This window comes from Pogoniulus pusillus, chromosome 30 (assembly GCF_015220805.1).
Source record: "Pogoniulus pusillus isolate bPogPus1 chromosome 30, bPogPus1.pri, whole genome shotgun sequence".
Taxonomy (NCBI): Eukaryota; Metazoa; Chordata; class Aves; order Piciformes; family Lybiidae; genus Pogoniulus; species Pogoniulus pusillus.
In genome coordinates this window covers 3,269,952-3,284,967 of record NC_087293.1, presented here as the reverse complement: position 1 = coordinate 3,284,967, position 15,016 = coordinate 3,269,952, and the positions used below count along the sequence as shown (strand labels likewise).

The window sequence follows — 15,016 nt, the reverse complement described above, 5'->3', positions numbered from 1 at the left end:
GTTGCAGAGAGCTCAGATCTAGAAATGGGTTTGGGGACACATTTTGCTGTGTAGGCTGCTCTTGCAAGCACGTTCATCATGCTGGTATAGAATGATGCAGTCTGTGTTTGTAGTGTTGTGGCATGTGTTTGTCTCTCTCTTTGCATTGCTGCTGTTATTTGGGAGTGTTTTCCACAATTGCTGCAGTTCCGTTTGGCTTTGTATAGGAGTGGAGCATGCTGACAGATGACACTGCTGCTGTACAGAGGCAGGTGTGCTCTGCCTCTCTTCCAGGCTGCAGTGTTCTTGCATCTGTCAATTCTGTGCTGAGTCCACTTGCTTGGCTGTGTAGCATGTGTCTCCTGGCAGCCAGGCTGGCATGTGTTCATGCCCATGCACGGTAGCCCTGTCTCTGTGTCTGTCATGCCTCCAGTCTCTCACATTTGAAAACAAACTAAATGCCTACCCTCCTACTCACAACCAAAACATACAACCTCCCAGATCTGTCACTCTTTGGCTAATTTAAATTGCAAACATGATTTTATAGCTTTTAATTGTCAGTCACTTTTAGACCTGTTCTCTCCTCTGGGGCATGAGTGTTGCAAATGAATTTCATTACATGAGAGGATTAATAGTCTCAGTAACTCTCCTTCCATCTTCCCTTTGGAAAGAGACACTCGAATTATATCTGTTTTCTTTGTTGTTTTGGAGAAATGACTATTATAGGCTGAATTTAGGGATAATTAACTTCATTTGCTGCCTAGGCTCCATTCTCCTCACTCTTATGTACTCACATCCTAGTTAATATTTATAGCCAGGTCCAATGAGATCTTGGTCCTGGAGAGTCTATCTAGAATTGTTTGAACTTGACAGCTTGTGTGCAGCACACAACTCTTCCTGTGATCTGACCTGTACATGTTGTTAAAATGTGTTGTGTTTCTGTGTGTTAGGGAAGTCATCACAAGGTGAACTTGCTTTTGCAGACTTGAGAGCCATGCACTTGATTGAAACCATGTTTCAAATAAAAAACCTATGGCAATCTTTTAATGACCGGAGGGGAAACGGAATGAGTAAACCTTCAGCGTTACATCCTTTGGAAACCTTGACTGAGTGCTGACTCGAGCCTGTTCCCTGCCACTTGCAGTCCCTGTTGTTTTGCTGCTTGAGATCAACACAGTCAGTGAAAACATATTCAGACATGAAAGCTCTAAGTGTGCACTGTGGGAAGAGAGGAGCGTGCTGATTGAGAGCCATCATCCTCCTCTGGGTGACAGTGAAAGGAGAGCGCTGTCAGGTGGCTGCCCTTTGTCAGGTGTCTGCTGCTTTCCTTTGGGGCTGACCTAGATATACTTCCTGTGTCTGTACACCCTGATAGCTTCAGTTTATCAGCCAAAGCATCTGATCATGTCTTTTTGGACAAATTGGTCTCAAAATTATCTGACACTGGGGATGAACCCACAGATTTCGGCGAGCAGTGCCGGCACTCGGCGACAGCTTGGGTTTGGCTCTGTGTGTTCAGCAGGAAAGGACAATTTCCAATGTATATTTCAACATATTTTTTTCTTCTCCCTTTTTGCAGTGCTCTTTTTAAAGTGTGCTCTAGAGGGAAATCAACTGGTAATAATGCTGAGCTCGCAGCTGGTAGTACGTAGATCAGAAGGATAGAGGAGAAAAGGCAACTGCTGTGTTTAAAAAACAAAAACTAAAATCTATTAAAAAGCTGCTTTTAAAATTGTAAAGAAAAGCTTCCTTTTCTCACTGTTAAATTGATGTGAATATGTGGTCTGAACCTCTGTTGGTTTTTCTCAGTCCAGGAGCTTAAAACAGATCTATACACTTCCCTTTCAGTTCACTTCATCTTGCAGTGTTTCCATGTTTATTTTATTTCATGGTCATTGATCATAGCATTTCAAACACCTCTGCAAAGGGTTAGGCATCCTTCTGTCCCCTCAGTTCTGTGGGCACCTTTTCTTTTCATGAAAAGAGGAAGAGAGGAAAAAAAAAGCTGTGCAGGGAAAGGAAGGGAGGGAGGGGAGGTGGCGTTTGTTTCAGGAGAAACAAGAGAGGAAGTCTTGGTTTGGCTTTCTTTAATTTGTGTGAGTTCTGTAGTCTTCTTGTAGTACTCAGGTTTTGAACCTGTGCTGTGAAATTCTGCCTCTTTGTGACTGTTCCTTTGTCTTTTCTTCCTTCCTGTAAATTTTTGTTTTTCTTTCGCTGCTTTTCTGGTAATTAGAGGAGTGGTTCAATCAAGGTGAGTCTTTGCAATTCTTTCTTTTCATCATCCCCATAATATGCTTTGTTCAGCTTTTATGTGCAAGGCAAAGAGCTGAGATCAAGGTCTTGTTCGTTCACCTTCTCCTCTGCTTCCCCTGTGCATCCTCCCATCCATTTCAGTAGGCATGGAAATCCTCAAATTGAGTGAGCTTTTGCAGTTTGGTCTTTTCAGACTGAGAATAGAAAAGACAAGGGTTTGTTCATTCCTTGTGAGTGCAGGAAGGGAATTGATTTGCAACTGGTCTGATAACTCCAGGAGAGAGGAAACGCCTAAGTGTGTGAGCTGCCTCACCAAGTAAAGCTTTACTAGCTGGTGTGGGTAGCAGTAGCTGTGGAAATGCAGTAGTTTGGATGCATGTTCTGAGGGATCCTTGGTATTTTGTCTTCTATGGGCATGCATGCCTGGGCTGCTGAGTCTTTATTACTGACACTCAGACTAGCTAGATGGAGCTACCCCCAGCCAGTGCCCTGGGGGATGTGCCCTTTAGTTTCTTATGCCAGCACAATAAGTAAAATTGCAATTGGAACACACAAGGCTGAGGCTAAACTTTGCCTCCCTTACTTCACAGCTGGGAAGTTGTTAGGCTGGGAGTGCCCTGGGGATTTCCATTGTGTTACTGAGGCTGATTCGGGGTGTGGGGGGGTAAAGGCAGAGTCATTTTCAATTTGTGACACTTGCTTCAGCTCTGTAGGTTCTGGAGGGTTGAGCCAAGGAAGAATTGTTAGAGAAAAGGCCCAAAAAGCAGCTGCTCCACCCAGCAAATGCTGCCTGTAAGACACTGCTGCCAGGCTGTGAGTGCTGAGCCTGTGGAGAATGGGCATGTGGGCAAGCCAGAGCTCAGCCCTTGCTTTCTGTCACTGCGCTGCAGTTTGGTTCAGTGGCTGTATTAACAAGTGCAGTATTGGCAGGGGAAGGTTGTTAGGAAGAATCTTTCCCTTCAATTTTCTTGTTTTTTAACCAGAAAGAAAGCATTTGGGAATTAATCCTTCAGGGGTTAACAAAAAAAAATACAGTGTCTAGCTGAAGAGCTGTTTTGCTTATCCAGTAAAGCAAAACGACGTTTGAGGAAGATCAACAGCAACATTTAGTGGTTAATAATTCTGGGTCACACTTCAAAGTCCACACTCAGTTTCTGACAGATTGAAAATGCTGAAGGTCATGTTTTGGTTGTTTCTTACATAATGAAAAGTGAGGGGGGGAAGGGGAAAGGGAAAGAATTTTAATCCCACTGTTGCAGAGACCATAAATTGCATCTCACACACACACACAGAGGTCTCACGTCAGGCAGTTTTCCCAACCCAGAGTACTGTGCCAATTCCTGCAGCCAGGTCTCGTAAAACAGACCTGTCAGCAGGCATGTTCTGGGCTGTCTGTCTCTTGGCAAAGCTTGGAGCTATGCTTCTGATCCAATGGCATCGTCTTCCCTCTGGCATACCTTGAGTTGGAAAAGATGGAGAGCGGGGAAATGGCAGACACTGGAATGTACAAAACCAGAGCCTTAAGCTGCTCTGCTGCTGGTGTGGTCATTTCAGCATCTGCATGCATTAAAGTTACTGACAGGTCTGAGTGCAGTTAGAGCTGCAGAAGCTGGCAGTGAAGTTGGTTCTCTATGGTATCAGGCCAGGCTTGTAATTATTAGGGCCTTGAGCCTGCTAAATTTGGTCATCTTTTTAGAAACTCCAAACCAATACATGTGGGTCCTGTGAAAATCAAATGGGAAGAAGACCAGCTGGGCTGCAGATTGAGACCTTTGCCTTCTGGATGGGTTTCTCTGAAGTCTCCTTACGTCTTAGTCCCCTTCTCTCAATAGGAAAGCCCTAGGGAATGCAGGTGCTTTGGATATTTCTCAACCTGGCCTTTGCTCAGTTTGACTAAGCAAGTAATTTTTAGGGCTGAAATCCCCTCTGTCTTCTGAATTGCTTTCATTTGTAAACAGCTGGCAGCTCTGGGTTTGAACAGATGTGGGTTTGCCTGCAAGATGGGGTAGTTTCTCAGAGGCCTGAGAGACAAACTAGCAAAGGCTTCACAGAAGATGGTCAGTGTTTGCAGTCTGGCCCAGAAATTGTGAGGCAGTGCCTGCAGAGCACAGGTGGTGTGTGCTGTCCTGATGAAAGATGGTTTGGTAAATAGGCAGCTGCTTCTGCATTGCCAGCTCAAAAGACATAGCAGCCAACGCTGCCCTCCTGGACAATCTCTTCCTTACAAAGCAGTGCAGAAATAACCTGCTGCTTACTAAACACTGCACTGCAAAGCAGGGAGCTCCTCCTGTGCTGTCTCAGTTCTGTGGGGTAATAGAAGTACCAAACCTCAACGTTTAAATTATAGAGAGGACTTCTGAAATGAGTAGTTGTGTTGAATAGGGTCTGGCTTTCCAAGTACACGTCCTGAGGTTTAAAGTAGCTAATGCCAGAGTCAGGAAATTTGAGGTCATGTGAAAAAAGCAGTTTGTCCTGCTTATAGATACGATGGAGTCATATTTATTGGTCTGCCTCGAGTCTGTAATCTTTACCAAACACTTGACTTCCTTCAATGCCTTTTTATTTTTCACCTTCCCTCTGCCCAGTTTTTTTTCCTGTCAGTGCTCTAAGAGCCAACAAGGCTTTGCAGCCAGGAGCTGGGTTCAGCTGCCATTACGAAATGCAGTGTCCTTCGGTGATGCACAGCAGTTTTGTTTCTGGCGTTTGCCTCCCTGCCCAACATGTTTCTCATTCTTTCTTGGAGTAAAACCTTGATAGAGGGCTGCAAAGTGCAGCTAATTCCTGTCCTTCCCTTTAGAAGAGATGTGTTCCAGAAGAGTGGCACAGTAGCTGGCTGCAGGACCTTTTGGCAGCTTTGATGGCCTTTCTCATGCTTTAATCCAATTACTTCAGATGAACAGAATTTCTAGCTGCATGTTTTGTTCTGCACAACAATTAAAGTTGGTTGGGGTTTCCAAATGAGTCTGTGGTGATAATTCCAAAGAAAGGGAGGGGATGGAATGCTACCTTGAGTTGTGTTTTTCCCTCTTGGTGTTATTTCTGAATATTCTTGGGTGGTATTTAAAAGCTCTTTTTCTTCTCTGTGTAGTACCGCTTGTGTTTATCCCTTTGTCGAGAGGGAAGGTAGAGTGGCCCATTGAATTCACTGTGCAGAAGCTGTTCTAGCTCCTTGCTGTAACAGGGCAGATTGGCCTTTCCCATTTTGTGAGCTATTCCCAGTCAAGAGTCACAGTAATCTTCAGGTTACATTTTTCAAGGACCATTTTCCTTTTTGCTTTTAAGCATCTTCACTAGAGGAGCTTTCAGCCCTTCCCTTAAACCTCCCTTAAGAGCACAGTAGGGTCCTTGTTCAGAAGCCACCTCTGGCAGCTTCAGTTGTGTTGTTTTGACTTCATCCCATCACACCTGCCTCCCCTGCTCTCAAGGGACAGGGAATAAGCAACTTGATTTTCCCCTCTCTAAGTAATTGGGGAAGGCTAAATTGTACACTGCAGTCCTCAGAAGTCATGCAGATTCCTGCACTTCCTTCCAAATCCCTCTCTCTGCTGTCAGTACTCCTGATGGCAAGGTGCCTGCTTATCCCACAGCATCCACAGAGGCTTACCCAAGGCAGTGTGTCATCCTTGAGAAAAGGAGATAAAAATTAACCCTTCCTGCCCAGATATGTACATAACCTTGAATTCCCAGCCTAAAACTGAAGCCCAAGTTTTTATTCTGCTTTCTGTGAAGGGTTGTATAAATTAAAGCTGGTGTAATGGTTTGAAACTCTCTCTTAGCAAAGTTACTTTCTAATAAATAGCCAGAAAGGCACTTTATTGATTGAAGGGCAAGTCAAGGTTAAGTTGTTGGCTGCTGTCTGTACAATATATTAAATCTAGGTTTTCTTGTCCAATAATCACAGTAGAATAGAGGCCGCCAAGCAAGCCTGTTTTTTGCTCTGCTGCTCAGTTTCTGCTTCAGGTCCAGTTGTGAAAATAGCAGTTCTGGGCTTCTGAAGGAGGGGCATAGCTTTGCCAAGAGGGAAAGTGACCCAACTGTCCAAAATATTTAAGCACTCTTAAGACCCACTGAAGTGCTACTGCTAAGAATGCTTGCTGATCAACCTGAAGGTAGCACAGATTTTTGTCCCTAAGTTGCTCACACTGAAACTGCAGCTGTGCAGTTGGGTTGCAAGTCAGAGATGTAGCAATACAGCCTGTGATTTATATTCTGAGTCTGTATCTTCTCTCATCTTGACAGTAACTTACCTGTCAGTATGCTGACACTCTTTTCCATCTGTCTTGTATTTTTTTGCACAGGAAAGAAGAATGGAGATTTGGACAGGAATTTTGATACACTTGATTTGCCTAAGCGGTCTGAAGCAGCAAAAGGTAATGCTAATGTTTCTGCTTGTGGAAATAACAAAGAGCCTGGAAGCTGATAGCTCTTAAAGGGACATGAGAGCTGGGGGATCTTCCTCTTGCATTCAGTTAATTGAAATAATAGATGTGTCAGTACTTGTTGCTATCTAGCACTAATACTGGGCATAACCAGCTTTTAGAGAAAGCTGCTGAATTGATGGAGTCTTGTGGGAGCCCTTTTGGTTTGGTGTTAGGTGATTGTAACTCCACAGAGGGGTGAATGCCTGCTCTCTTCCTTCACACCTCCGTTGCACATCACCTGCTCTAGGCGTGCAGGAGCTGTGAGATGCTCTATGTGTACTTAGCAAGAGCCTCTTCCCTTCCCTGGCATCTTTGCTGTTCTTTGGTGTGTTAATGATCTGGAGAATGAGGGCAGGGAAGGAGTCCTGTTTCTTTGTCTTTACTGACAATCACTCTTCTCCTGCTTGCTGTGAGTAGTTCTTGTAGTTTTTCAGAATCAGGAGTTCCACAGAAAAATTCTGCGCTGCAGAGCTCTGGCAGAGGTGAAATCTTTCACAACCTGCATTCCCTTCCTGCGTGCATGGGCCTCTTCTTAATTGGAGATTAGGAGATGCTTTGGGAGCTCAGCAGACTTCTGGATGGTGTTTGGAGGCTTGCACAGGTTTTCATTTGTCTTGTGTGCAGTCATTGCAAAGATTCAGCCATCGTCATGGCAACTGCTGCAGTGCCACCCTGTCGGCCTAGCCTTGCAGGAAAAGCTCTCCCCAGCATCCTCACCCTAATCATCTGTGAATACTCAGACCTACCTGCACAGCCTTCAGCAGGAAAATCTGCATCACCTGTTCTGGAGAGTATAAAGAGCCAGCATGACTCAATGGAAAGATCCTAGGGCTTGGGATACCTGAATTATGCTACTTCTGTGACCTCAATTCAATCAACTTTGTGCTTCAGTTTCCTTGCTGTTAGCTGAGGGCAGCAACAGAGCCTAATTTAACATCCTTAGAGATACACTGATAGTAATGGTATAATTGTGCATGTAAAGTGCTGCACTCTCCCTTGGATTCATGGCCCTGTGATTGATGATATGCAAACTAATCCCAGTATATAGATGGAACTAATCTATTTGCAGGCATCATTTACAATGGGTACAGTTTGTAGTCTAATGTCTAAACACTCATTTCCATTTGATGCATTATTACATAAGATACTAATGCACCTCTTAGAAGGTACAGTGCCCTCCAGTTCTGAGAGCTGCAGGAACCTCCTAACCAGTGTTCACTTTGCCATCAGCCCAGGCTGTGCAATGATTACATTGAAAGGCAAAGAGACATCTTAAGGATGCAGAAAAAGAACAAAACACAAAATACAGCAAAGGCTTCATCACTTTCATTCCTTTCTGACCATAGGTGCCACCAAAGGGAAAAGATGAGAATCAAGGATTTCTGCAGATAAATGTGTCTTGTGTAACTTTGAGATACAGATCTTTCACCTGGCTCTGTTGATGGTAGAAATGTTGTTGCACACTGGATGGGAGATTTCTCTCTGAGCTTGCACAGCTCATTATTCACCTGATAGAAATCATACACTCTTGAAGAGGTTTGGTTTGCTAATTTTGAGATACACTCATTTAATACAAGCCAAACAGATTTTAGTCTGACTACATGTCTCATGCTAGATGAGATAAGGAGATTAATCCCACAGCATTTTGAAAGAAGCCCTTTGACATGGAAAAAAGGCCTGAGAAACTATTCACATGTGTGCCACGACTGAAAAATAAATCCAGTGATTGCATTTTTCCTCACTTCTTTGCTACTAATGTGCTACTAAGCATCTGGTTTACATCAGAGTTCCTGTGGATACCAAAGGTTCTAACAGGATTGGTAGGACTTTGAATTGTTCAGTAGGATAAGGAAAATAAAATTGCCTTTTATAAAACCCTTAAAAGCTCTGGTCAGATCTGTGCCAGAGAGGATAATTGGCTCTGATGAGATCAGCTCTCAGCTGAAGCAGAGCCTCCTTACTAAGACTGAAAAAATCACACAAGTTTTAATGATCAAAAGCACTCAGTTTGAGTGACACATTGAAGTGCTATTTCAAAAATCAACAATTATAGATTAATCTCTTTCATGTATTATTAAAGCCATATGAAAGTTAGTTTTCAGTTGGAATCTTCGTGGGCAAATGAAGCTGTGGAGTGATGAGATTTGTTCATGCAGTGCAGCAAACGAACAATGTGGTAGTTAACAAATATTGGGATGCAGTCTTGTGAAGTTCCCTCTAATCCTTTAGTCAGCATCCGTGGGGCTTATCTGATGGATCTAAGGGTGAGGTTTCAAGAACTCAACATCATCATTGCCCTATGAAATACTGTTAGGTGTGATTACTGAGCTTAACTGCTGGTGTGCTTACAATCACCTGGAAAAACATGGACTAGGAGCAGCAAACTGATGCAGCCTGATCTTCTGTCATCTCTGGAAACTTCACCTGGTCTTCAGGTGACTTTAACTGCAGGAATTGCTGCCTATCCTGCAGCCAAAACCCAAAAACCTTGGTCATTTCTAGCTGGGAGGCTTGGGGGGAGAATTGTCTGTGTGGAAGACAGAGATTTTCTTAGCCTTTGTTGAAGATAGTTTAGGACCACCTGCATGTCCTGAACAGTCCAAAGGATCCTCTGAGTTATTACCTGATCTGAGTTTTCATTCTTGGAGCTTGTTTTATGGAAAGGAACAAATGAGGGCAGTAGTTTTTTTTTGTTGTTGTTTGTTTCAGCATTTTCAAAATTATAAACTTAGAGTCTCCTTTTCCTGTTTTTTTAATGGAAAGCAGATTTTGCTGCAGCACAGTATTTGAGCAGTCTTCAAACCATTTCTAAGCCTTAAGAATTTTATGTGCTAGAAATTCTGGCAGGGGAAGGCTCCCAGTTCAGGGTTGTTATCTGTGGTAAACTGGATAATGTCAATTGGGAGAACTTGCAGTGCTTTCAGAAGCTGTCTCATCTGATGTTAAGAAATAAATATATGTGCTCTGGCAGTGTCCAGAGTGCTGCTGTCCTCATGAGGAGAGACTGCAGAGGAGAAGCTTCTTATTTCCTCTTTGTTGAAAGGAGCATATTTTTTTTTCCCTGACAGTCAGAGAGGGGATAAATTTGGGGGGGAAAGTGATGAGAGCTTGGATAGAGCTCTATGAGAAGAGGGCCAGCACTGACAAGAGATTCTGAATGCTGTCCTTGGACCTTGATAAATTTAGTACTTCCAAAACTGGTGTCTGTGAGGGTCTGGGGAGAAAGTCTTGCTGAAATCCTTTCCCTCAGTATAAAGTAGGTCACTGGTAGTGGTATTGGCTGCTTCTGCAGTGTGTTCTCTTCTGCACCACCACAATGTGAATGCTGATTTCTCCTGTGTGCACATTAAATACACAGCATAGTACAATTCCTTTGCTTTTTTCACAGAGTCCTTATTTCTGAGCAGGAATAGTGACAGGAGGCTGATGCATTGGGGGAAAGATCAGGATTAATCATACCTGTGCACTGGAAAAGCAGTGTCTCAGATGGCAGACTGAGATAAGGTTCTCTGAAAAGAATCAGCCTTGATATGTGTCAGCCCTCTGAAGATGTTATAAAGGTTGTAACATTTAATCCTCCTGATGTGAAGGTGTTGGATTGTCCATCTCTGTTCATCAGTGCTGGAACGTGGGAAGAGAAGGTCCAGAAGAACAATCCAGCTTTTCCTGTGGAATCAGCAGGTTGCTCCCAATTAAATCCAGATCTCTGTGCTGTTTAGTTTAAGCGAGTCTCAGGGCTTGGTTTCTGCATGCATACACCTAATGTATGAAAGCTCCAGTGTGCTTTGGGTGTTGAAGTTCAGCTGCCTCGTTAGGGAGGGGAATGTTTTCAGCCATAGAAGGACAGATGCAGGTACATTTCAGACCTGGTGATGAGCTAACTCACTTTCCTGCAAATCCCTTATTAAGGTGGTTATTAACTTCTCTTTTCCATTTTGATTCTCTATGCTTACTTCCATGTTAAGGGGAACAGAAGCTTAGGAGAGAGCCAAATAAGAAGAGAAGTTTAGGAGAGAGTCAGGCAAAAATACTGCACTAGTGCTAAAGCTGCCTCTAGCTGGACAAATCTGGTTTGTTGCAGCATGGACCTCACAGAAGAGCAAAATTTATTTGAAAGCTCAGCTTTGTATGCACACTTACCCTGGTCAGCAGCCTGTGTAGGTAGGGAATGAGATTTGGGGTGAACTTGTCAGCAGGTGGATTTGTTCTTTCTCCATTATCTGAAATCCTCAGCTGCTTTCCTTGTAGCCTGATGCCGATGATAGATTTTCTCTTCCAGAAGGTAAGTGTTCAAATTCACTTATAAATCTTTGTGTTACTGCTCCAGGAAATTAGACTTCCTGGCACTGTCAGGGTAATGACTTTAACTTAGTAGATTACAAAAATGCCAGCAATTTATCTTCAGCTAAAGGCAACATGGTGAGGGGAGAGAGAAACTTCACTGACGCTTTCCTCTGACTTTAGGTTTGTAATTAAGATGAGCTGCAGTTCTCATTTCGCTGCTGGATTAATTCCCTTTCTTTGAATCTTCACAAGTTGACTCAAGCACTCACCTACCCTTTCTAGTTCCCTTCAATCATTAATTTTGATTGTCCTATTGTGAATAAATGAGTAGAACTGATTGATTAATGGAACCGTCCCCACCCCTCCTGTGGCTGATAGTGGAAATTGAGGGGCTGGGAAGATCTCCTCTGTGAGAGCAAGTAACATGTTCTGGTATTAACAGGAAGCTTTTCATGCATGTTGAGAATTCCTATCAGAGCTCTTAAGTGTCTCTCACTTCTGTTGCTGTGCTGAGCAGGGTGTTCATTTGGGTCCTGTGTGGCTTTAATAATTTACAAAGCAGTGAAAGATCTCTCATCTGTCTTGCAATGCTTTCAGTCAGGGAAAATTTATTACCTTGAACGGGGAGATTCCCATATGAAGCCTGCCCTTGCCAAATTTCCTTGAGGCTGGGACCTGTAACTTCTCATTCCTTTTCCCAGCATCTGTGAGGGGTTCAGAGTAGGTAGCTGGGAATCCTTTCTTTCTTGCATACCTGATCTTGCTCTGGAGGCTGAGCAAGCAAACAGTTTTTTCTGAGAAACACTACTGCTGTGACTGAAACCCGACAGAGTGCAGTAGTGCTGCTGAGACTCTCACAGCTCTGCTGTGTGGCATTTAGTTATTGCACTGAATCATGTGAGAGGAAAACGAGACTGTTACAGGACCAGCTCTGCCTCTGCCTGCTCAGGAATGTGAAAAGTAGTTTTGGCTTTGCATTCTGGTAATTGCTGCCATGTTTGTCACATCGTTGCTCACTTCTGAGAATGCATCAGCCTTGTAGCTCTGTGCCCTGCTTTCTGCTCCCTTGCTTTGTCCATGGGGACATCTAGGCAAAAATTGTATTTACAGATGAGACAGACTAGGTTGCTGGTAGAGATGAAATGACATCAGTGTAACAGATGAGCTCTTGCAGCTGTGGTGGGGGGAAGCTCAGTGGTTATGTGACTGTCCTATAAACGGCCCAGTTAAGAGAGATTTGGGAGCTTGAAGAGTTGTGCTGCATGGAGGAGATGGAAACTGAAGAAGAAATTTCTGCTGCGCTAGCTAAAGGCCACCCCTGTCCACCCCCAGTATGGACACTTCATGGTGTGAATGTCTTTTTCAGTTTTAGATTATGCAGCTTTGAAGTTTAAGGTGAGAGAGCAGTGGTAAATAACTGCTGGGGTGTGGAGGCAGGAGGAGTGATTGTAGTGAGGTGAGAAATTCGTTCATCTCTCTATTTGTTCAGAGATGTGAATATTGTGAAGCTCTTCACTAAGTCGTGAGATGGTGGCTCTTGTCCATCACTTCTTGGCTCTGCTCTAATTTGTTTGCCTGTAGAGCTGCTCTTTTCCACTTCATCTTCTGTCTCTCTCTTAAGGGTAGAGGTCACAGGCATGATGAGTTAGGAAGACAGCTCTGGATTGTTTCAGGCTACTCCTTCTGAATGAGAAAAATCTGACTCACCTCCAAGGTACTTACACCAAAAACAGTGAAACAACTATTCCTCCTCTTTATCTTTCTCTTGAAATCTTGAATGTTCAGCCTTCCTCAGTGTATGGAGAGGGAAAGCTGGTGGTTGGAGACAAGATTCTTCTCCCTTTCCACCTTGAAGTCCTTTCACCTGCCTTTCTCTCATGGGCCTCTAAAATAACTCCATTAGTCAGCTTCCAGCTTCTTGCCTGGGGCTGACACCTGAGAGTTACAGTGCATTGCAATAACCAACAGTGTCTCCAAGACAAGAATCTCAGGTGGTGAATTCCCTTTCCTGCTTCATGTGAGTTTGTGGCCAAGTTACAAATGCACAGAAAACGAGGCTTCTGCATGTGGTTATAACATCTTAAACTAAACCAGCCTCTGTATACTTGCATAATAAAGTAGGCTATGGAAAACTAAACAGCAGGAACTCCAGTCAAGCACCTGATAATTACAGCAGCTACCAAGGAGATGGAATGGCAAAGGGACAGAGTTGAAAGTAAGAAAGTCTCATTTTCACATTCTAGCATTGCTACTGATTTGCTGTGTGACCTTGGGCAAGTTAATGGCATTCAGATGGCAGAGCTGTAGTGAGCTCATTCTGAAGTGCCTGCTTCCAGTGCCTTCACCAGCCTAATTCCTGGCGTTTTCACTGCTGCTGCTCTAAGCACTGCAGATGGAGTGTGCAAAAGCAGAATTCTGCCTAAGTACTGTGTCTCAACACTGTGTGGTAGAACCACAGCCATGAAACAGTCAAATCAAACCCTTTCTGTTAAGGGTGGATAGCGCTGGCTGGCCCCAGTGCAATGCTGCGTCAAAGTACAGTGGAGTTCACGCTGTAGAGAGTGTTTTGGAGGTCTGTAGTGCTGTGAGTGGCTTTGTGTTCTTGCTATGCATATTGTTACACTTTGTGTTTTCATGGAGAAGTTCACCTGTATAATTTATGATGCTGTGTATAGACAGGTACATAGAGAAACCTAAACGTAACTCAAGCTCTTGGCAAGTTTTACAGCCCAGCTACAACGTTTACTTTAGTTAGTGCAGTATGTGCTCTCTGGCAGTGCAGGATCTTAACCCTTCAGCACCTGACTGGATTTTCATGTCCTTTATACTTGGTCAGTATTTCTGATGATAAAACACTTAATGTCAGTCATACTTTTTTTCATTTCACAGCCCTCCCTGTACTGGTTGCCCCAGCTAAGAATGGTTCATCCTCTCTTTTTTCTCCCCCCACCCTTTGGCTTATGTGTATGTTTTTCCATGTCTCATTTAGCATTTCTGTTCTAGAAGCAATTCTAACTGTTGCTCTAAAATAGAATGCCTGTTGTTACAGGGCATAGCTCATTATACAGATGCTGCTCAAGGACTGTTTATAAAATGAGAATATGCCAAGAAAGTCTGCCAGGTATAAAAGCAGGAGTTGGCAGGAAGGTGATTATCCCATGTAACTAACTGCCTCAGTCTTGAGTTTTAGACACTGCAGTAAAAAGCTCCTTGCATCCATCCTTCCATCCATCCATCCATCCATCCATCCATCCATCCATGTTGCATTATGTCAGGTTTCTGCCATGCCACTTACTCAGATTCAGTTAAGAAACAGCAGTGAGAGCTCAGATGCTTTCCCCACCTTTAGCATAGGTGTAAAAACTGAGGTGTGCAGATCAGAAAGTTGTCCTGTTGCCTAGCTAGTATTATCATGACGTGCAAGGAAGAGGAGCTTGGCTTCCATCAGACTTTAGAGATGAACTTTCATGTCAAAATCAATTACAAAGCCCTTGCTGCACCAAGTTAGGGTTGTCTCTAGTGTCCGTCAAAAGTACCGCAGCGAAGTTCTGCTGACAAAGCTGCTTGACGAGTTAAGAGAACAGTGAAAGTTTCAGAACAGCTGAGGCAGAGAAATGGTGTAATGTTGTTTTAAATCCCTTGCCAGATTTCCAGAAATAGTAAAGGAAATAGCTCCAGCTCCAGGTGAGTGTTCTGGAGGCTGTGCCTTCAGGAGTAATGGGAGTCTGGAAGGCTTTCGCAGAGGCCTGCATGGCTCTTGCCTTCAAAACTCCTGCTTACATCTCGCCAGTCTTACTTAAAGCATCTGTCTGGGAGGCTCTGGTTGTCCTCTGTGGTGTTCTGCCAGCAAAAATGCAGAGTAATGCCCCATAGTTAACCATTAGAACAGGTTCCTCAGAGAGCTTTTGAAGGTTTCTCTATCACTGAAGCATTTCAAGACCTGACTGGAACAAAGGCTCAAATAACTTGGTCAAAATCCAGCATTGAGCCTGCTTTGAGCAGGAAGCTGGCCCAAGTGACCTCCCTGCTTGCTCTGTATGACTCTTGTTAACTGATCACACAAAGCCAGCAAAAAAAAA

The 15,016-nt window shown here is 43.7% G+C and overlaps 1 protein-coding gene across 10 annotated transcripts in view; it reads left to right on the top strand.

Moving 5' to 3' along the window:
* ARVCF (ARVCF delta catenin family member) overlaps window positions 1-15,016 on the top strand; it is a 322,255-nt gene that overhangs the window by 270,591 nt on the left and 36,648 nt on the right. For 9 of the 10 annotated variants that reach the window (XM_064168747.1, XM_064168744.1, XM_064168743.1 and 6 more), the window contains 2 exons: window positions 2,213-2,230; window positions 6,531-6,602. In XM_064168747.1, coding sequence (XP_064024817.1) covers window positions 2,213-2,230; window positions 6,531-6,602 — 90 coding nt within the window. The remainder of the gene's footprint in view (window positions 1-2,212; window positions 2,231-6,530; window positions 6,603-15,016) is intronic. The other variant, XM_064168741.1, reaches the window with a different exon arrangement.